The sequence below is a fragment of the Sturnus vulgaris genome, chromosome 2 (genome assembly GCF_052056855.1).
Source record: "Sturnus vulgaris isolate bStuVul1 chromosome 2, bStuVul1.hap1, whole genome shotgun sequence".
Taxonomy (NCBI): Eukaryota; Metazoa; Chordata; class Aves; order Passeriformes; family Sturnidae; genus Sturnus; species Sturnus vulgaris.
Genome location: NC_142244.1, coordinates 46,667,684 through 46,691,420, shown reverse-complemented (window position 1 = coordinate 46,691,420; position 23,737 = coordinate 46,667,684). Strand labels below are relative to the sequence as shown.

At 39.9% G+C, this 23,737-nt stretch overlaps 1 protein-coding gene across 2 annotated transcripts in view; it reads left to right on the top strand.

Annotated features, from left to right (window-relative positions):
• EXPH5 (exophilin 5) overlaps nt 1-23,737 on the top strand; it is a 37,171-nt gene that overhangs the window by 5,845 nt on the left and 7,589 nt on the right. The window contains exons 2-5 of one of the 2 annotated variants that reach the window (XM_014877601.2): nt 11,585-11,742; nt 15,930-16,074; nt 20,669-20,717; nt 22,314-22,440. In XM_014877601.2, the coding sequence (XP_014733087.2) occupies nt 11,585-11,742; nt 15,930-16,074; nt 20,669-20,717; nt 22,314-22,440 (479 nt within the window). Of the gene's footprint in view, nt 1-11,584; nt 11,743-15,929; nt 16,075-17,769; nt 18,050-20,668; nt 20,718-22,313; nt 22,441-23,737 lie in introns of those variants that run through there. The other variant, XM_014877604.2, reaches the window with a different exon arrangement.

Genomic DNA, 23,737 nt, shown 5'->3' with positions numbered 1-23,737 from the left:
TGTTTCAGGGCACAAGTGTTCTATTGTGCCTTGTTTATGGAGGAGATACTATTATTACTTACCACTGATACTGTGCCACCGGTGTGTTTAGTGGTTTGTAAACACTAATGAAAATAGGTCCTTGAAGCCCTGAAGGGCTAATATGCTAAAGAAGTGTCAATAGAAGCAAAAATGGCAGGGAAGACTGGAATTTTAAAACCTTTACTTTGTTTGGTAAACAATTACTATCACAAGAATCCCATTTCGAAACTTCCCTTGTTTGAGTGGGGGTACTGTAACCAAATGCAATTGGTAAGTTGCATATCAAGTGTTTTCTTCACTGTGTTTTTTAATTGTCCTATCTTGTGTTGGGATCTAGACTCATGGACTGGGGCTTTACACAGGGGGAGAAAGAGAAGTAGAAATGGCCACAGGGGCAGGTAGGCACTGTGTGTGCCTCTTTCTCTGTTGGTTTTTACTCTGTCCACAGACCAAAGTCTGTGATGTAACTCCAGTTTTGTATCTACAGAGAAGTCTGGACCAGCACTGCTGTCAGCTCCTTGGTCTTGTCCTTTCATAATTTCAGTGTCAATCCTTTCCTCTAAAGATTTGAACTTGGTGTTTGAGGGCAGGGGTTTCCTATGGTGTGTGTGGTGGCAGAAGGAAGAACCTTTTAGGTGTGTAACGTTTGGAAGAGCCTGTCTGTAGGGCACTGAATGTATTTCTTCTTTTTTCAGGTTACTGGGGCCATGGTGGCTCCCCATGGGGCTGGCAGGGCAGGGCCTGGACACCAAGGCCTGTCCCCAGGGACACAGACGGGCCTCCAGTGATGGCAGTGGCAGGGCCGGGGCCAGGCCATGGGGCCGTCCTGCTCAGAGCTGGGGCCAGGCCATGGGGCTGTCCTGCTCAGGGCTGGGGCCAGGCTGTGGGGCTGTCCTGCTCAGGGCTGGGGCCAGGCTGTGGGTCAAGTCTCGCACAGAGATGGGGTCAGGCTGTGGGGCCGTCCTGCTCAGGGCTGGGGCCAGGCCTGCTGGGGGCAGCCGGCTCCACCACAGTCACAGGTCATGGGGCAGGGCTGGAATGATGGTGCAGGGCTATGGTCAAGGTGTGCAGTCATGTCAGGGTGGCAGTGCCCTGGTGACAGTGATCGGGTCGGCCATGGCCCTCTAATGGCCAGGCAGGCCAGGGGTGAGGTGGCCAGGCTTGAGGCCGAGTTGGGTTTCAGCCTAGGGGTGAAGGCAGAGGCCGAGCACAGACAGAGCTGGGGATGCGTGTGGCACTGTGACTGGAGCACGGCCCTGTGGGACAGCCTGCGCTGAACGCGGCTCCTGGGGACGGAGGCTCGCCCTTGCTGGCCTGTGGCTGCTGTCTTCACAACACCTTTCTCTAAGGACACCCAGCTCTGCTCTTCCCAAACTGGCCCAGGGCCCAGGCAGCCAAACCCACAGGAGTGGGGAGGACATTCTCAGGGCACTTTCACCCGTGCTCGTTCAAACTCGGCCCTTGTGTCAGGTCTTTCACACTACTGAGACTAATGTTTGCATTTTCAAGTGACCAAACAGTGTAAAAGTGAAAATCACAAAGATTGTAATTGTTATTATTGAGCTCACTTTCTGATGTCACTAGGGCTACCAAAAGTAGGATGGTGATGGTAAGATCAATTTCAAAACTGATGAGATTTAAGCAAAGACTTACTGTTAAGTCATAAGCAGACATTTTCCAAGTCCAAGCTTAATGATAAAAGTAGAGTTTATTAAACTCTGTCTATATAGATAAATTGACCAGTCTTCAAGACTAAATGGGTCAGACATAGCAGAGCAAGCAAGCACTAACTATTGAATAGACAGTCAATATGAGGAATTATTCTTGAATAGCTAATGCAGAACAATCCATTTTTTTAGGTTTTCTGTGATCTTGTGACCCAATTACAGTCTTGTGCACCTTGTAGGAAGTCTGCACACTTCCCAGGTTTGACCTTTCTAGTAGTAATGTCTCTATATTTTCAACACCCTCTGTCTCCTCTACAATTCAAGTGCAGAAGTTAAATTAATAATTGACATTAGTTGGAAATGGAAATTGCCATTAGGTAGAAGACTGCTTTCCATATTAAGCAAGCAGAGAGTCACTGAGGTGCCTGTATGAGAAGAAGAGAATTATTTTCTCGTGCTGAAAGCTTCTACAGACTATGTCCCAACACCTTCGAGTGCTTGCATTTATTTCAGAAATAATAAATTGATTATGCCAGTAATTCAAAAAGGTGTTTCTCAGAAACACATCTGTTTCATGTTCAGAGAGGCTGGCTGTCTCCTTGTGTGTACTGGCACAGCTGTGCTCCAGCAGTGTGCTCAGGTTACATGTGTCACGTATGCCTGTCAAAGGCTGCAGCACCCACTTTCCATAGTGAAGCCCAGGGCACTGGAGTGTGGCTGGGTTTGGTCCCTGATGTACTTCAAACTCCCACATCCATGCAGATTTGCAGCACTTGCATCTCCTGCAGATGTGGTTCTCGGCCTGGCTAACAGCTGGGATCAAAGCTACTTGGGCTGTGTGTCAGAACTCAGCTGATGTTCACTGGTTTCTGTCAGATACTGTTTGATGGCATTGGGAAATTGCTGTATGCGTCCATCTCCTTTTCTTCTTTTAAATTTAGGTTTTGTCAGTGGTTTGTGTATACTGAATTTAATTATCCTTTAAAATCTTTTTTCTCTCTAAATCTAGTTTTCAAATCAAGTGGAGTTTGGCCCACTGGAGTTTTGAGTTTTGGGCACAGAAACCCCTTTTTTTTCTGTTCCAGCAATTTGACACAGGACTATATAAACTAAGGCCTGACCTCAGTTTGGTCTTTTCTGTACTTGTTTTAAATTAAAAAATCATTTATTTCCTTGGAGCTTACAGTCTGAAAAAATTCACTACTTAAGTATTTAATGCAAGACATTCGTTAAAGCAGGTAGGGAAAATGGGATTTGTTCTGAGGACATGTGCATTTCATGTTCACATGAAATGTATTTCTAATCCTTCTTTGCAGCGAAATTATTATGTTAATACTGTTAACTATAATAAACTGTATTTAAATGTCTGCATTTTAAACTCTTAACTGAAACTATCTTCCTTTTCTCAGTCTTACCTCAGAAATAAATAAATCCATATACTGGTACCATATTAACTGTGAACAAACACATCAAAACCACAAAAGCTAATAGTACAGTCTGTTTACACTTTATAGCATATAAATTACATAGAATTTACTTTGTTGTTGGAATACTCAAGGAACTGTAACACTTCTGCTTGGCATGTCTTTAGATTTTTAGATCAGTAGGGGTCTGAGTGCAGAAAGGTGCAGTCAGGAAAAGTGTGTCTGGGGTCCTCTGCAGTCTCTTTCTCCAGTATAGATTTTGTGTTCTTAAATACATAATTATATGTGTATATTTGTGTGTTCTTTAATATATATAAAATTATACACATGTGAATATAATATTTTAAAGTATTATTATACAATAATATTTCAATTTCCAGTGGAAGAGTTGTGATAAATTATGAGAGTCTAAGGTACTATAACAGAGGATCTCTGTGTAAATATATATTACAGACATGTATATAAGCATTTAATTTCCAGATGAAAAACACCCTGACACAAACTGTGTCAACTTTCATTAATTCTTATGACCTCTTTCCTTAATTTAAAGCAATGTAAATGAGGCTTTTGTAGTGTTACAGTAACACATAAATTGTGTGCAGGTACACTGACCTGTCTTACGTCTGTTGTCCAGAACTGTAAACTCTGTTCAATGTGAGACTCTGCACAATTATCTGAGATTGCAAAGGTGTATTTTGAGATCCCTGAGTTTCAGGTTGAGCTCTCTACAAACATATGTCTAAGCCTGTTTAGAGCCTCTCAATTTCAGAACTCTGTCCAGACTCATGGGCCATCATACACAAACCTGCTTGTAGAGGTGAGGATTTGCTCTTAATTTGAAACCAATTCCCCTCTTTCAGAGTTCTCACTTGGCCTGTGTTTTGTTTCTTGGTTTTTTGGGATTTTTTCTTATATTGTTTGTTAGGAAAGGTTTTGCATAAAGACAGTCAGACAATAACATGAGGAATAAAGTCTGCATTGTATGTCTTTGTAAGGCAGTTAACTTTACAATACATGACTGAGCTGTAAGTTACTTGCAATAGATAACTGTCACTTTGCATGCTATCAGTATTTATAAAAGTTGATTGTAATCAACTAGCAGCTCTACCCTGGCAGAGTAAATATGTCTGCTGTTAATCATTAGCTTCAGATTTATTGAGAGACCTGATCCTCAGCCTTTCAACCCATCATGTGGTATACATTGTATGCATATTACATTTCTATGTAATATTTCTGGGACAGAAATTCAGGAGCTTATTCCTGGCATGCCGTGTTTTTGGACTGAGACTACATCTATGACTGCAAATAGATCAGAATCTTTACGTGGAGAATTAAACCCATTGCCTCTATTAGCATGTATTAATATTAATAGAAATTCCTATTAATGAAGTAATTTCATTAGAGACATTAATTACTACTATTCAGAAGCTATGTGACACACTTTAAATATGATAGGTGGCTTTTCTTTCCATTGCATCATGGGTTTGTTTTGTTATTACCATATGCAAGTATTAATAGGTAGTAAAGCAACACCCTTTTTTCTGGTCTGTCATTTGTAGCCTACAGAGACATTGTAACTAATCAGTAAAACATTCACAGAATAGAACTTTCCCCTGGTTTGGATGCATTGTGAAGGGAATGGCAGAGTCAGCCCAGGCTGGAGAGTCACCAACAGCTGTGACATTCCTAGTGGTATTACACCTCATTCGCTCTTAGTGACCAGCTCCCCAGAGGACTAAAGGCTTTTATTTTCTAAATATGTATAACTGCTAAAGATCTGCTCTTACAGAATTTTCTGTTTGTTCACTTCAGCAGGGCTGAAATGATGTTTTCACTGTAAATCCAGGTAGATGCTAAATAAATAGTTTCATGTTGAAAGTAATGTTTAGAGGCATTGTTAGACCTTGAGATACATGATTAATCACCCTCAGCATCCGTGATCTCAGTCTTCAATGCGCTGTTTTGAAAACTTAACTTTTTAAAGGCAGTCATTGAGCTTCTCATTTCAAAGCTTTAACTGAAAGTTTCTGATTCCTGAGCTGCCAGAACAGAGAGGAGTTATGTAGTCAGCATGAGAATTAACCTTTATTCTTGCCCTTACAACATTTCCTAGTTTTCCATTTCAAAGGAAAGTGTCATTCTGTGCTCTTGCTCAGGAAAGCTGACAAAAGCTTCAATGGGAAAGGAGTGTTGGACTTGATGAAGGAAAACAGCAGCCGGCGTAAGTCAGTACATTAATTTCACATCACTTAATATGAGAAGTTAATGTTTTGTAGAAAACAGAGGTAACTTTTGGTCTTTGTACAGAGGGTGCTGAAGTTAAAGAATTGTAGACACAAAAGTCATTGTGACATAGAGTAGAAGTATTTGATGTCCATTGGGAGTCAAGTGTTTCGTGTATGTTCATAGTCTCACTGCCTTTGTGGATTGTGTGTAATGAATGCACACAATGCCACTGGATTAGGCTGTCTCAAAGCACGTGATCAACTTTAATTTAAAAGAATAAATTGATTGAATAGAAATAGTGTAATAATGTCAGATTTTGTTATTTATTCTACTTTTTAATTAAGGAGAGGTATAAATGGAAGGGTTTACCCCATGAACAGACAAGGTAGAACTTTACTAAGGGCAGAAAAGTTGTTCTGCCTTTAACTCACATATTCCCGGACTGTATGTCTGACACACACAGCAGGCCTTGATGTGTGAATCTGATACCTATTCTCAGAAAAGTGTTCTAAGGACAAAATCATGTTTCTGTTTGCAGGTATCTGTTTATGTAGCCCTACTTGCTCTTTGAAAGATACTTCAGGCTGCATATCAAATTCATGTGCTGGAGTGGAATCTTTGTGTTTCTGCCTATTGAATGTACAGTCTGGGAGGAAAAACTAAAGAAGATTAATTCCCTTTCCACTTTCTCCTGCCTTCTGTCTCTCAGTTTTGCACATTACTGGAATCTAAATATTTAGGGATAAGTATGAGCTGGCAACATCATGCGACCATTAAAGTGGAATTGAAGACATATGCCATACAGTTCAGTGCTGGGCACCCTTGGCCTTCTGGAGAATATTTCTTGGCCCTTCCAGTTGCTCCTTTCCATTCAGGGGTGTCACCACTAGGGGACTCTAGCGCTCCTGAATAGGCACCAGGTAAGGCCTGGTGGGAGGGAAATGGAGTGAAAGTCCTTCCATTGCATTTATTGGTGTTTGGGCCCTGGTCAGTCACAGACACTGAACCCACATACTCTTTGTTCTGCATTGTTGTGTCACATCCTCTTTGCCCATGCACATCTTTAGTTCTGTTGATCACATACTCAGGTAAATATGAGGGCAACTTAGTGGGTTAATAGGCATTATAAAATGAATACATAGTAACAAAAATGATGGATGAAAAGGATGAACACTTAGATAGCAAACTATTATTTTAGAGGAAGAGAAGATTAAATTTGAGCATTTGATCGGCAACGACCTAGCAGGTTAGATTCAAGCATTATTGGCAACACATTTTGTTCATCAAAATAGAGAAGACCCTGGCTTTTCAGAGAATTACTGCAGAAATGCTTAATTTTACAAATATAAAATTTAAAAATGAGTGAATTTTCAGTTAGATCTTTTTACATTGTCTTGTAGTATGTGCAACCAAAACATGGGAGTCTTTTATCCTCTGTGATTCATCTACTTGTGCATAATGTCTTTATTACATGTAATAATGAGGCTAACTTGGCTCATTTTTATTAGCCAAACAGACAACAGTAAGAAAGAAAAATAAACACAACATGCTTTAACGTGAGTAAAAGTATACTAGCTACTAAGAATAAAGACCTGTTGTGTGTCTGACATGATAGGAAAAGAGTCTGTTGACTCATTGTTTTTCTTCCTGGTAGGATTAACCTGCCACGGGTTAATCTGGCACCTTGGAAACCAGAATGTTGTTAATGCTATTATATATTTCTGGGAAATGACAGATAATTTTTTTTTTCAAATTATTTCAGCTGAGGTAGCCTTTGCCTTTGTCAGTAATACTTCTTTTCCCTTTTTTTTTTTCTAAATAAGATGACAACTTAGAAGTATATCTTTAAATTATTTTCATAAAATTAAAATAGAAAGATAAAGAAAAAAATACTTGCATATGCATTTGTCCTGGTTTGGGACAAATTTGGAAGGGGACTTCCAAAGGGATGTTCCCTAAAGGGCAAAATTCAGCGGCCCTTCCCCCCACCTGTTCGGGTGATAAACCTCCTTCGAGAAAAGTGGTAAAAACCTCTTTATTTAACAATCAAAGTGTTCACAAACATGAGAAAATGAAAACTATTGAACAATGGAACCTCGCATTGATCTGAAGAGATGGTAAATTCAGAGAGAGTCCTTTTGTAGTTCAGAGTCTTTTTTTGTGGGTGTGTGCTTGCCTTTCTCTCAGTCTCTCCGGGACTCGGGTCCGGTGTCCCGGCCTCAGTGCAGCTTGGGGTGTCCCCAGACAATAGTCCTGGTGTTCCTGGACCAAACAATGGCTGAACAGTTCCAAAAAAACCCCTTCTGGCCTCAGTTAACGAGAGAAAAACCAGTGAAAAGAGTGAGGGAAAACTCCCCGTCTGTCTGCAGAGTGGAGAACTCCGAGAGCACTGCTTATCTCTGTTTTGAATACAGCTGTGAAAAAAATTCCACCGTTTTTCCTTCTCTCCCCCCTTCACTCTCAGGTCTAGCTTTAAAGGTGCAGAACTTATTTCTGGGCCAAACAGACGAATGGGAATACAATTCAGCGTCAGAAAGTCACCCCAGAATAGCATATTAGAGCCACTTGTGGCTGTGACAACAGCCAGAGTTTTCTAGAAAAATAGCTGGTGATAGAAATGATGGAGTTGTACCGTTCACCAGTGCAGCATAATGTATAAAGCAGTGTGAAGGTTGTTGTCAAGTTGAAGTAAAAAAAATCTAGGAAAGAACAGGTTCTTCAGGCATTGTTTTCTAACATCTCTAGCCTTTTCTTCCTGACAAAGCAAGGAATATGAACAGAATAAAGAGAAAAGCTTGATTTAGGTTACTGCAAGTTATCTGCCCTGGTGTATTTTTTTATCTAATGCTTTCAACACTATTTTTATCTGCAATCCTTTCAGTCTTGTCTTTTCAGACACTGAGAGCTTTGATCCAATGAGCAAATTTGATCTGCTTACTCTTCACCCGGTGCAATTCCTCATTCTTTGTAGTTGCTTATTTGTTCTCTGATGAGGTGTGTGGTAAGAGTCCTTTAGGGCCAATTCCTGCTCTGCTAAATTCAATAGGAATAATAATTTCTGCTTTAGCAAAAATGGGGTTGAATCCTCTGTCTGCTGCAAACAACAGTGTTGTCCCCAGATGTCCTATTTGGCAACCCAGTTTCTACTACCTTGAACATGTGTTGCTCTTTATATTCCGAGTGAAGATGGTAAGGAAAATGCCTTTCCTCTTACAGTAGCAATTAAAGCTCCTTATTATCCTAACAGGAAGTGGCAGGGGAGACTACGCATCTATTGACAGTATTTATGATAACCCACATGAAAGTCAAGCATATACAAACATTTAGGTTAACTTTTCCCTGGAGATGTCTGTAAGAAATCCTTGTGCCAATAAGGAAGAGATGTTTTTTAAAACAGTGTGAAGAAGTTGCTCCTGAGTGATTCATTAGTTTAGATGTTGTGTAGAATAATAGATGGGGAAAGATAATGAGCCTGTGAGGTCATTTAGGGTTGCTGCCTGCACTGGTTTGTGGAGCAGTCTCCTGTAAGTAATCCTGGGAATGGATTTGCCTTCAATCTCACAATAATTTATAGATATTTTTCCTAGTCACAATGATTTTGTCTCCTCTCAAAAGGCAGTGGCTCCAAGTGTACAAAGTAGCTGTAGGCAAATGAGGAGTAAGGATAGATGGAGCAGACTGGGAAGCAAGATTAGTACGTTTGGTTTAGAAGGCAGTAGGTGTTTTGACACTCCTAAAGTGCTGTGTCTCAATATATAATATGTAATCCAAGTAACAATAGTGCTGCCTCAGAGGCAGGTTCATTGCAATACTGAGTGCAGATACCATCTCCTGCTGTAATTGTTTCTTGAGATGGGCTTTCCTTCTGGCTCACAACTGTCCTTCATTAGTATCGTGAGGGGGCACGTAAACTTGAGAGAACAAGTATGTAGGGAAATGATGTGGTTTGGCTGGGAGTCATCGCGAAAGAGAAATACTTAATAGTCATGCAATATTGCAACTACATATCGTGTATCATACTCGTTAACTATTATTCGTTACTCAAATAACTACATGTATATATATATATATATATATACTACATATATATATATACATTCATATATATAGGGCTCCATATATGCGCCTTTGTGTGTGTATAAATATAAATATAAATATGCACAAGCAGTTAAAGGATTTATTTGATGAGTTGGGCATGACAGCACAATTCAAAAGCATCATATTCGCAGATAACGACTACATATAATGCCAAGCATGTACCATTAAAGACTTTACAATGTTTAAGCATTGAAGTCAATGTTTGTGCAAGACTTTAACTCCGTTTCTCAGTGCAAGGCATGTTCGTGCAGTGCCTGGTATGGTCGATGTTAGGGTGATTGGGGGGTTTTAATATTTCCCTTTGCTCTGGAATGCGTAAATGTGCAGCAAGTGGCAGTTCCTCTCTGTCCGTCCCGTCGCTTCCCGGCCGCGGGCGCGGCCCCGGGACGCGCCGGGAGCGGGCGCTGGGCGGCGGTGCCGGCTGCCGCCGCCGGGGAACGCCGGGCCCGCGGCTGCCCCGGGGGCGGCCACCCCAGCGCCTCTTCCCGCGGGAGAGGCGATTCGGCCCGCCTGGGCTCCAAAAGCCCGCGGGGATGCATCCTAACAGATGCTGTCCGCTTTCGGGGCTTCAGCAGAACTGCCCAGGGGTTGTTTCCCGGGCAGTCGCTGTGGCTGCAGCCACTCCCCAAGCAGCTCATGCCTTCATCTCTGTGCTTTTACTCCTCCCAGTATCTTGGATCCTCTTTGGTAAGGCCACAGGAGTGAGGTCATGGAGTTGGCTCTTGAGAGCACATTGTTCATCCCCTCCTGTTTCACATCAGTGCTAGGCTGCGTTCCAGGCTGCACAATGCATTTACGGTGTTTAGTCACTCCCATGGTGCGGTAATATCTGCGATGATTAACATTTTTGCCTTTGTAATAAGTTTATTTGGAATGGCTAGTACTCGTGCATGTGGCTGTGTAATCTTCTTCAAGGGAAATACTCATTTCCCAGAAATGTCTCCCTCCAGCCTTCCTGTCCATCAGATGCCACCAGATGCACGGTAAGGGCTAGTATGGACAATGAACTCTATAAATTCCAGATCAAAATATATCCATTTCCAGACCAGATATTTAAGTTTGTTCTGTGAAGTAGTATTGTCTCAGATGAGTTTTTATTTAAATTGATAACTGAAGCAACTTCTGTTCTCTGAGAGCTTCTGTATTCCTAGACACAGATTTTTACCATTGATTAAGGAGATTTGCATGAAAGCCTTGCTCAAACATTGGTATTACATCTCCAGGCTGTGCACGAAGTCTTGTTTTGTTACCATCAGAATCAGTTGGGGTGTGGATTTGCTGTATTTGCATCTATACTTTCAACACTACTGTAATGTAATTTGAAAACAAGTGACTTTGCATGTCCCTTGCACTATTCCCACTCCTTTGCAACTGTACCTTGTTCTTTTGTGTCCAGCTAAACAATTCATTCCTATGACCACTTGGTCTAAAACCTGAACTTGCTACTGAATATCTTCTTCAGTTGCAGCCACATAGGCTACAACATAGTGCAGCTTTCTTAGGCTGCACCTCAGTGTGGCAGAACATTCATATTCATTATTAGTTGCCTCCATCCATATTGAATACAGGCAGAATCACTATGCATCAAGGAAAGAGGAAAATGTGATAAACTTGTTGAACATGTTGCATGAATATCTATTAGCTGAATTCACAATTTACTGTTCTCCTTTGCATGGCAAATGTGTAGTGGACACCTCACTGTCAGGGCGTCAGTGATCTATCCCTAGAAAATGAAAATAATCTTGTTATCGCTTCTATTTAAATGAGTGAATAAATATCTCAAAAATTGCGTTATTTAGAGTGTTATTTATTCTAATTTGATAATTGAATCAACTCGATCTTACTTTCAATTAGTTTCAGAATGTGTATGGATTGCAAGGAAAAAAGATGTACTTCCTCAAGGAAAAGAATAATGCAAGCATATGAGTCATCCACTTAACCTGGTCCCATAATCTCATTTGTTAAACTGTAGAATGTTGCTGTCACTAAAACTTTGATGTGATTGCTGTGAATGTATCATGGCTCACTGACTTTCTAAAAGTCATTATATGTAGAGATATACTGTAAATGCTTTAATGAACAATAGGGAGAGTTCCTAATGATGGGGCTGTAATATCTAAAATGGCTTAATTTTTTTTTCTTTTTTAGCAAACTTCTGAAGAGAAAGAAGTCTGAAAAAGGACTGCAGGGAGTGACTGGAGAATGGTTTGAAGAAATAAAAAGAAGAAAATTTCAGAATTACATTGATATCAATAGAATGTTAAAACCACCATTAGAGCATCAGCTAAGGAAGAGCAAAAGCATCAGTGAGTTGCATTTGTCCATTTCCTTATCTGTAGAGTAATGGTCACCAAACCAATGTTTTATGGCAAGTCAGAATGTAATAGTAAAGGAGTTTCTGAAGTTGCACTGAGCTTCTCATATCATAGTTTTACCAAAGATATATTTTCAAAATGGATACATGTCTTTAATCAGACTCTGTTAAAAGTAGAGTTGGGATTCACAACAGAAAATCCCTGATATTGTTATGCCATAATTAGAATCATAGAATGGCCCTGGTTAGAAGGACATCAGAAGATCCTCAGATCCAGTTTTTCATAGGAAAAGGAACACGGATGAGATTATTTAGCACCGCTTGCAGTCACATCTTGTAAACCTCTGGTGATGCTGACCATGTCCCTGAGGAGGCTGTTTCAGTGATTAATTGTTCTCACTGTAAAAAATTTCTTTATTAATCAAAATGAAATTGCCATAATTATAGTAAATAGAGTGGTAGTTTCCCAATCAAAGCTGTGATGTCTGCATTGTACAAAATGGTTGTTGTTTATTCCCAGCTGGCAGCAAAGCACTACACAGCTGCTCACTCATTCCCCCATCATGCAAGGGGGTGAGAACTGGAGGGCTAAAAGTGAATTGAGGTAAAGACAGTAATAGATAAAGCAAAAGCCATGCACACAAGCAAAGCAAAGCAAAGCAAGGCATTCATTCACCACTCCCCATAGTCAGGCAGGTGTTCAGCCATCTTCAGGGCTCTATTACATGTAATGGTGACTTGAGGAGACAAATGCTATCACTGTGCCCCCCCTTCCCTCTTCTTCCCCTGGATTTTATAATGCTGAGTATGATGCCATATGGTATGGGATATCCCTCTCATCATCTGGGGCCAGCTGTCCCAGCTATGTATCCTCCCACCTCCTTGCACACCCCCAATCCACTTGTTGATGGGGTGGGGTGAAAAGCAGAAAAGCCTTGAATCTGTGTAAGCCCTGCTTAGCAGTAAGGAAAATATCCTTAAATTATCAATACTATTCTCAGCACAAATCTAGAACATCGCCCCATGTTAGCTGCCATGGAAATAATTATCACAGCCAAACCCAGCACATTCTTTACTCCTTATTTCACAGCATTTACATCACACTCAGGTCCCACACTATCCAGTATATCCCCATTAACCACCCCACTGCCTTCACCTTGTCTCTGCTCCAGCTTAGACTTACCCATATACTGCAGATATATCTCAGGGGTATACCTGCTCCAAGTAGAGCCACAGTCTCTCCAGGTATATACTTGCTGCAGCATGGACTTTTCTACAGCCCCAGTTCATCTGAGGTGCACCTTTTCCAGCATGGCCTCCTCCATGGGCCACAATGCCTTCAGAAATGCACCTATTCCAACATAGCTTTACCCATGGCTGCAGTCCTTGCAGGGGAGTACTTGCTCTGTCATGATCTTATCCATGGCCACACACTTTGAGGTTCTCCAGCATGATCACTTGCACAGCCACAGATGCTTCAAGGTGTACCTTCTATGGACTTATTCTTGGCCACAATCCCTTCAGAGGTACACCATAACCATGGCACATAACCATTCCATCAAGGAGCACTAGGTTCTAATTTACAGCCTGGCAAGCAAGTCCCATGGCAAGCACAAGAGCCTGTCAATTAACAGCTAAACAGCAAGAACAGTGATAAATTCAGTCTAGCACATTCCACTGACCTCTGTCATTATCTCAAACACTTTGAGCCCTGCATTGGGCATCCTAAAGGATGTGGTTTAACCCCAGCCATCAACTAAGTACCACCCAGTGGCTCATTCACTTGACCCCCATTAGGATGGGCAGGAGGCTAAAAGTGAAAGAACTCATGAGTTGAAATAAAGACAGTGTAATAGGTAAAGGATAAGCCTTATACATGAGGAAGCAAACCAAAGAATTAAGTTACTGCTTCATGTGGGCAAGCAAGCGTTCAGCTGTCCCCAGGAAAGCTGGGCTCCATCACACACAATGGTTGCTTGGGAAGACAAACACAAACAAACTCTGAACATCCTCCCTTCTTTTCCCCTCAGCTTTATATGCTGAGCACAGTGCTGTATGGTCTGGAATGTTGCTTGAGTCAGCTGGGGTCAGCTGTCCCAGCTGTGTCCCCTCCCAGCTCCTTGTGCACACTGAGCCTACTTGCATGTAATGTGAGGTGAGAGGCAGGAAAGGCCTTAACTCTGTGTAAGTGCTGCTCAGCAGTGACTAAAACTGTGTTACCAACACTGTTTCCAGCATAAATGCAGACCAGAGCCCATGCAAGTGACTATGGAAAAAATTAACTATACCAGCCAACTCCAGCACAAAAAAATTTCGGGTTTGCCTACTTTTCTTAAAAAACTAAAAGCACTTAAATGACATTTGGAATAAGTAGATGAGTTTAGGTGAGAAAAGTTTGAATATACCAGTGGAAAACTTTTTCTGGTAACACTGGGCTAAAGGCATGCCAATGCTTCTTATCAGGATGAGTGCCAAAAGCCTGAAAAGTTGGCCTGACCAGGAAGAAATTTCTTGAGATCTTATTTCACAGGTTCTGATGCCCATCCAAAATGAACATGCACAAGAAACATGGTGTCTCTATAAAAAGCATGGTATTCTATACTGTCTTTTATCTCCTATCCAGATAGTTCTCATGCATAATACATGCTTTTATTCCATTCACACTTCTGCATGTTTTTCATTGAGCTCTTCCTATTTGTGCTTCATAGCAAATGGGAGCAGAGTCATGTATTTCAAAAGAAAAGTGAAACCTTAAACATTTTCCTGATACTTCAGACCAGATCTGCACAGAACAGATCTGTCTTTCCTGATCATTTTTTCCACAACAACCCCTCTAGTCCTCAGCTACCTACTATTTTTTTTCTTTCAGAGATGGTCTAATTGACAAAACTCTGTGTAATTCTTCTCTGGTATTTAACTTTGAAAGCACCTCTTTCTATTTCAGATCTGAAGAAGGGCTTATGTGCCTCAGAGACTTGTCTGATATTTCCAACTATATAAGTTGGCTAAATAAAAAGTACTACTTCTACCTGCAAGCCTTGCTGTGTCTACATCCCTAGACCATCCTGTTTATGGCAGAGTGCTATTAAGACTCTCTTGATGTCACCTGCATTGTCAAGTCAGTACCACCAAGAGATTAGGCTCTGGAAGGGGTAAAGAATGTGGCATTTTGAAGTACACAGGCATTGTAACTAAGGGAAAGCCATGTATTACATACAGGATTTAAATCACATGGCATAAATTATTCACTTCATTTTGGACAGTGCCCCTTGCTATTGTTATAAATGACACTTTGCTCTAGTTCCTGGGTTTGCTTTCTCCTACAATCATTGGATAAGCCATTTTCAGGCTGTTGTATTGTTTCAGGCATGCATTGCTTTAAATGGAAAACAAAATGTAATGCCTTATTCCTGAGTGACATTGTGTTTCCTTGTATCCTCCAGTTCACTGTGGTGTGGTGCAGATCCTGCAGTTTCTTTCACTTATAGATAAGCAATACTCATCCTCATCTTCCCACCAAATGCCAGCTGCTTTTACAGGCAGACTGAGTTGATGTTCTATTTCAAGAAAACAAGTCATAACCTTCCCAAAGAAATCCCTCACGATATCTTGCATTGAAAATACAGATGTGATATGCAGTTTGTAGCAGAAAAAAAAAGGTACTCCAGTGGCTACAGGAATCCCATTGTAAGGAATTCTATGATACAGAGGACACATTAGTCTGAATTAGTGTTATGTAGTTACATTACAGTCAGTTAGGTCATTGTATATTCTGGGTTGTCACATTTATATTTCTTACAAAAGTAAAAAGAAAGTGAGTAATGATTGTGGGTGCCTCAATTTTCAAATGTTTGATTTGCCTGTATTTTAAAAGAGGTATGATTTTCAAGTGATTGAGTGCTGATTACTTTGTGAAAATCAGCCTCATGTATCTCACGTGCATCACTCAAAACCAATAATACCTTTTGAAACTTTGAACCTGCTTATCTTTCTCTGTCTTCTAGTTAGTCATTATAAGCCAGTATGTCAGATAGTCTGTCCAAAAATGTCAAAACTGGATTTTCCTGACATAAAAGGTAAGCAAAAGAAAATTTTTTATGAGGACATAACATTTATGTATATTTTAATACTGTATTTATTAAGAACTTGAAACAAATCTACTTTTTATTACATTTTTAGATCATAAAGAAATAAAAATGTCATCCCGCACAAATCCTCAAGCACAAAAGAACACTTCAGCTTCCTTTCTGGGGTTCAGATCACCTTTTGCTTGGCTTTCCTCCTTTAGAAAATCAAGGAAAACCCAGACTCAGAAGCAACCACGGTGAGCTATAATCACAACATACATTATTTCCAGCTTTAAAAAAGTTTGTGAATCGTTCTGTGCTTTAGAACAAAATTCTAAAGTTTTAGAAAATTTTGTTAAATTATTTTTCCAGTCTCCTGTTTTTCACCTCATTGGGAAGGTCGAGATTTTACTTGGTTCTTGGTAGTGGGAGATTATCTGTATTGTGTCAGAAGAAAGAGGAGTAAGTCACAGGTAGTAGGTAGAGGCTCTTGGCTAAACCTCTTTCGTTCAGGTTTTGCGAAAAGACTTAAAGTATATGAAAGACCTTAGACTTAGGAGCAGCAGCATCCTGCTTAATTCCCTCTCAAGAGAACACGGTGTAAGGTGCATGTGGATCTGGTGCCCTATGGCTGTGAGACAATAGGAAAGCATAGCTTTTCCAAGTCATGGCAGAGAGTACAGGCCCCAGGCAGCTCTGCTGCATCAGTTCCCACCGTTTCTAGCCCAGAGGCAGTTCAGAGGCAGCCCTGCAGCTTTAGCTCCTGCAAGGAAAACCGGACGGCTCTTGGTGCTTTTGCCTTCTGTGCTTTGTCAGTGCTTTGGTTTCAGTACTTCGGTTTCCTTTGGTTTTTGGATCTAAACCAAAGATAGCTTCATATGCAGCTCTGGAGCTGCTTTTTGAAGAGCATCCTTCTCCTTTGCCATTCTCCCAGGGTTGAAGCTGCTGTTCAGAGGGAAAGGGGTGGGGGGAAGCTACAGTCAGGCTGGTTAGGCTGCCTGTTCTCTCTAACTTTTGTCCTGTATGGCCGTATGTCAGCAACACGTGAATGAAGTCTTACTGTTCTTGTGTGCATCTTATGGTAGTGCTTGGGACTGGCAACTACAGGTTAGAGCTGAACTGTGAAATCTAAGTATAAAGGTGCAAGATCTTTGGTACCAAAAGCTGCTTTTCACTCAATGAGTCTCAGATTGGTATTCTGGTCTGTGCCTGGGGCTGCCTACTGGCATGATGGTAAGACAAGGAACAGCTGTAATAAACAATGACAGGGAATGCAAGCCTCTAAAGAAATTATGATTAGTCTGATACGTAGGTTTTGTAACAGAGCAGCTTACTATTGTGGAGTATTTGTATCAAAGCAGGACATTTAAGCAGAGGTTTGAGATGAGCCTGTGAGGTTAGTTTTGTGGATGTTCACTGGTAACAATTCTCTTACATAACAACACAACATAAAAAAGAATATGCAGTGTTAACACTGCTCCATACCTGTCATCTTCTCCTTCCTCTTTCGTGTGACCTTGTAATGCCCCTCATCCTGAAACACAGAAACTCTGGGCCCTAGCCTTCCCTGAAGAATAAAGGGACACTTGTGTAACTGAGAATCAGATTTCAAGAGTGCTTTATCCTGGTGCACAATGAGGTAGCCAATGCACATATGAAGGTTGAGGCTTTGCTGTAGAATCTAAGCACTGAGACGATTTCTTAATTTAAGAAGGAAAAAAAAAAGTGCCTACTCATTACATCAGCTTTTCTCATGTGTGTTTAATCTGGCTTTTCCATGGAAAATATATTGTATCTCAGGCTCAGGTGCCTTTGATTTCTCACCGAGCATAACTTGAAAAATAAACAAGTCAATCCTGACGTGTAACTGAGCCGATTGCTACATTTTCTAGCCACGCCTCTCTGTTGAAAACTTCCCCCACCCTCTTCTAGGTGTTGGCGTGGCATGTGGTTTGCTTTATGCATAGGCAAAGCTCTGAAATAATCTGCCTCTCACCAGGTAGAGTTATTTTGGAGAGCTAGTGAAACACTATAGGACGCAGCACTGTAAATCCTGTAAGCCTAACTGGCAGAAGTTTTTCAATGGCTAAACATTAATGGCTAGTTAGAGGGTCCTTTCAGTTCTGGAAAGACAGTTTCGTCAGCTGCGGTGGTTTTTTACTGTGAGGATAAATCATGGATGCTGCAGGAAGGAGTGCACTTACATGGAGATACAGAAGATGCTAATAAAAGGTTTGTAACTGTAGTCTGAAGGCAGTGAAATGTTTGATGACTTTCGGTTCAAAGTGTCAGTGCTCTTGAATCCATCCTTACTGTTTTCTAATATGTGTGATTCATGCTGGACAGAAATGCTGTTTAATTGTGTTTTCAGCATATGTGAGTTATATGTTTGGTTTTTCGTTGGCTTCTTATGTAGTACTGATAAGAATAGTATTGAAGGAAATGGATTATACTGATATTAGACAGCTTGGTGGTAGTCTGGGGAAGACAGGTGCCTTTCCTCTGTGGAAATACTAATTTGCAGCAAATTTTAATTCATGGATTTTTATTATTGTTACCGGTAGTGATAGTCATCTTTTACTTTTTATCTTACATTTGATTGTCATTAAAAAGTTACATATGTATGTAAGTGAAAAAGTATAAAATATAATTTCTCATTTTCCATACTGAGAAGTATTTTCCAGATGGCAAATATTTCTGAACTTGAACATTTAGCCTCTTTTCTGTTTATGAATAATAGATAATATTTACAAATATGTGTATATGCATTGTGTGCAAAATAATGCAGAAATTGCTCAGTATCATTAACAAAAGAAGAAACTGAATTACTGTTTCCTAAAATTAAGCAATATTTCTCTGAAAGTAAGAAAAACTTTAATTTTGAAGTACTAGAAAATGTAAAACAGTTCACAGAAAATAATAAGGCAGTTTGGGAAATTGAGAGATTGGCATAGGGAAAAGATTAAAATAGCCTCAGCAGTAAAAGGTAGCAGGGAGAAAAATAAAGCAGGAAGCAATGACCAGTTATTTCTGAGAGAACAGTGACAATAAAGACAGAGATGAATTTAGAATAGTGCCAGAGGTGCAAATGAAAATTTAAATTTTGCCTAGACTATCAGAAGACATTTCTAACTGACATTTCTAACTAACATGTCTACTTCACATAGGTTCATTGCAAGGAGCAATTAATACATCAAGTGGAGAGAGCTTTGTGCTCTTGGGCTTTGCCAAAGAGTGGCTTTGCACAGTAAAGCTGAAGAAGAAAGCTTCTAACAAAGCTTTTGCATTTTTGTTATGCATATAAGTAAAACTAAGGTAACTGGCTAAGCCGCAGGATTTTACTGAACTTAATTTGTAGGAAATCATAGTAAAAGCTCTCAAATGTATGTTTTGTTCTTAATTTGTTTTAGAAGCATTAAAATACAACTTTATATAAGTTTAAAGGAAAAGCTACATACATTTCTGAGTTGTGGTTCTGTAAACTTCATTCAAAAGGAGAGGTAACCCCCTGATTTAATGGCTGTTTTTATTCAGAGCTACGAGAAAAAGTTAGAAATTTCAGATTCAGACTGTCTAGCCAAATCCTAAGCCCGCTGAAGTCAACAGGCTTGTTTGGTTTCAGTTGGACCCCATGTCAGAGAGGAATCCTGGTTTTACAGTTCACAATTACAGAAGCAAAAACAAATTGCACCTTTCAACTGTTCTTCCCTGCCTGCAAGCACATTGCAAACAAATGACAAAGCACTTCAGGAGGAAAGGCTGGGCCACAAAGAACTTGCCAACAAGCCGGTTTATACTTGCTGTTGAAGCACAATAAAGTAGTCTACCTGAGCACAGGGAGGTTTTAAGAGCCTAAGAACAAGGTCATTCAAAAATACTTTGAGACAAACAGGACTGAGCAGAACCATCTTTCCCTACCTCATTTTCTCCCAAGAATTAACTTCCTGGGAAAAAGCAGTTTCTGAGACAAGGAAGAACTGGCAATAAGCACAGACTGAGCAACATTTCCTTCAGGGCTTTTGAAGGGACTGGGTTTGATTAGTTGTAAAACAAGGATCTGCAGACTCAAATAGACTCAGTGAAGTCTGGTCCTGTTCTTGTTTCTTTCGTTTATTTTGTATTTGTCTGCAAGTCACCCCATCGAACAGAGTACTTTCTATGTTCAGAGTTTCTCGGCTTGTTCTAACCACGGCATTACTCACGGAAGCTCGAGCCAGTTCTCTGCCAAACCCTTGCAGCCTTAAATAGCCTAGGAAAGCAGATGAGCTTTCTACCATGTCTTAAAATTTGGTAAATAAAGGCTGTTTTGGGTGAGTGGCAGCAAGTTCCAGAGTTCACACCAAAACCGATCTGCTGTTTGTCTCTCCTCCTTTGCAGGGGCAGAGCACAGCTCTGCAGCTGAGCAGGGTGAAATGGAAGAGAAAAACCACAGAACTGCAGATGCAAACCACTCAGAGATTAACAAGTATATAACTTAGGCTATGAGTAGTACTCACTAAATTATTGTTGTTTGGAAAAAGAACAAATACCATCTTACCATAATGCTGTATTGAAACAACTACTTTATGGCTGTTGCAGACAGTGAGATGTCAGTAGGTTGAGTTCATTTTTGGCTATGCAGTTACAAAGTTTGCAAGCTGACAAGGCCAAACTGAATGATTCATTTTCCCAGCACTCTATTTTTGCAGGATTTTGTTGGGGGGGGAGATAAGGATGAATTCTTCATAGAGCAAGTTTTCTTCAGATACTTCTCAATAGTTGTTAAAATGAGAAGCTGCTGGATATTCACTACCTGATGAAATTACATCAAGTTCCTTTTCAAAACCAACATTTAAATCCCTCTGCCTACAGATATGACAGTTCTGCTAGCCCATCCTCAAAAGTGGAAGAAATGGCAATGGTAAGTAGCTTATCAATTTACTGTCTGCAATGTTTAATTTGTTTAAAAAAACTAGTTTAAAAAACTAGTCCCTTTGGTGTAGGCTGTTGCTTTAACATCTGTTTAAATAGTATTCTTACAATTCTTGTTTTAAATGCTGAGTAAAATATCTGTGTCGTGAACTTGTTGCATGTAGTAGACTGAGCTAAGTCTGTTATGTCCAAAGCTTTCCTAGCTAGGCCCTACATCTGGCTCTGCCAGATTTCAGTTCTCTCATAATGACAGAATAATTGCATGGATCTTTTCCTAGGTCAAGACCTTCACATATCTTGGCAACTGTAACCAATCTGTTAATAGATCAAAACTCACACTAAACAATAACCTAGTGTATTTACTTTGTTTCATTTCATTTGTACAAGGATGAAAAAGAGAAGCTGGCTTGGAGAGGCAGTAAGCTAGAACCTCTTGTGCAACATTTCCATGTACAGAGTTACCACGTAAACGTAAATTTTGCAGTGGGAACTTGTTGGTTGTTTTTTTTTTTTTTTTCTTTTTGGATGGATGGATGGATGGATGGATGGATGGATGGATGGATGGATGTTCCATTTTATAAGCACAAGCTCATTTTAAGGATAAAACAACAGATTGATTTCTGATGTCGTTTAAGTGCATGCTGTTGAAATATCAGATTTTTTTCCAAGGATTATATTTTCTATCTTAATTGTTTTATTACCCTGTATTACTAACATGCTTTTCCTCATCTTCAATTGGGTGGTATAACCACAGAGGGGACTAGGAAGATATACAGTGTATAATCAATGGCACAGAGGATGCAAACCCGCCACCTCCCTTCTCTCGTATTTCAAAAACAAAGGGATAATCTATATTAATATATGACTGAGCAAAGATCTTATCAGAGAATCTTGTCTGTTATATAAACATATTATATAAAGCTGTATTACAGCTAAACAAGTAAAATATTATGAATATGGCAAACAAAAAAGTACTAGGGTGGGTTTTTTGAAAAAAGGAGGAAAAGTTTCAGCTAAAATAATTCAGCAGTTAAACAGTTTGCCTGCAGTTCCACCATCTGAGACTGTGAGCTGAGAGAAATATGGGTGGGATAGAACCTCTCAGTTTAACATGTAATCCAAACACAGATAGGGAATAGGATGACATTTTCCCCACTTTACCACTAAGTGCTGTCTTGCAACAAGAAAATGGGCTGTAGTGTTAAATTATGAAATCTCTGTTTGGAGGTCAGTGTGTGAATTTTCAAATACACCGGTCAAGGAAGAAGCGATTGTGGAAAACTAAATTGAGAGATACAATGCAATAACAATACATTTGGATAAAATAAGTAACCTATGCCCTTATCCAAAACATGCTACAGGATGAGGACAAGATGAGTAATTCTCCTTATTATATGTGTAGAAGTCTATAAAATGCAGGCAATTTTACAACCCTCAGTTGTGTATTGTAATAATACATTATTTAATGGTGCGACAGAGTTTGCTCACCTCTGGGACTTGTGACACAATCTGTGATGTGACATGTGAAATGTGATTTGAACCCACATGTAGAACTGAAACCAAGTTACCTTACAATTTTTAACAGGCTGAAACGTGTAATTCCTCAATGTCAACTGAAACAAGAGGTAATTCTTTTGATACAAACCAAAATGAAACAATGGAGAAAAGTACATTGGAATGGGATGAACAGCTAGAGAAGGAGATTTTCAGTGGTAAGTGTGTGCCCTTATTTTGGTATTGTTTGATAATATTGTTACCAGAAGCAACTGTGGTTTGAGAGAATTTTCTGCAAAATGTCAGGCTATAAAACATGGCTTATTTCTAGCAGAGTGGCTACTTTCTGTTGTCTTTGTCTGACATCAGAATGTCTACTCCAACATTGACTTCAGGAGATGTCAGTGACCACTCTCAGCATGCATTTCATCTCATACTGATACAGTTCAGAAGAATCCCATGTGACTGTGCCCAGTTCTCTCTGCTGTTTCTGCCAGGAGCCCATACTGCACCCTTTAGATGCAGACATATGGTTATGTGAGAATTCTATCCCAGTTTCCTGCATGCATAATTTTGATAATGATTAATTACTGGGCCTGCTTTTATAAACTGTAAAGCCACAAACCACATAAGCAAGAGGCATTATGGCCTCAGTTAGTTTTCTGGGAGCCTTTTTATACCCCCAGTCAAAAGTTCAAGGTTCTTTTTTAGCTTGGCTTGTGTCCTTGCAATGGAAGACTCAGAAACAACTCATCTGTTTTCTTGTTCTGAGCTGAGTTTCTCAGGAGTCTTCACTTTTGTGTTCTGAAGAGAAACCTAGGAAAAATGGAGAATTTTAATACCTTTGGATCCCATTTTATTGCAACTATACATACTTATCAGTGCTTTCTTAATGCTTTTGTAGTGTTAGGACAGGTCTGTAATGACTGATCACTCAGTCTTATGTATTTAATTGGGTTAGGAAATTCGGTAACTAAGCAATCACATCCATTGTATATTATGTATGTTTTTTTCAAAATAGCAGAAGAATACAATTAACAAAGGCATAATTGGTTTTGACAATAAAAATAATTTTAATACGTTGCTGTCAGTCTTCTGACTGAATATCTTGGTTAATTGTGCTAAACAGTGTTTAATTCCAGTTCATGAGGTTGCCTATATGTATTTATATAAATACATATTTGTTGCTAGATTGAATCACAGCTTCCTAACTATTTAATGACCGTTTCTTATCCAGAAAAGGCTATTTTCAGTGCTCATACAATTCAGAAGAGAACTTCTTTTATGAATGAAACAAACAGTGGACATGCCAGACTACTGAATATGCTTGTTTGATGGTTTTCAGGATTCTGTTTTCTTATAGTTATGTCATAACTGTGCTTTGTGAACACACAGAAAGGTCCATGTTTGCCTAGTGAATTATTTTCAGGGATTTTTTTGCCTACAGACTATTTGGAAGGTTTATGCACACACGCACACACGTATACAGTGTGTGAGTGAGAACTTAGACTTCAA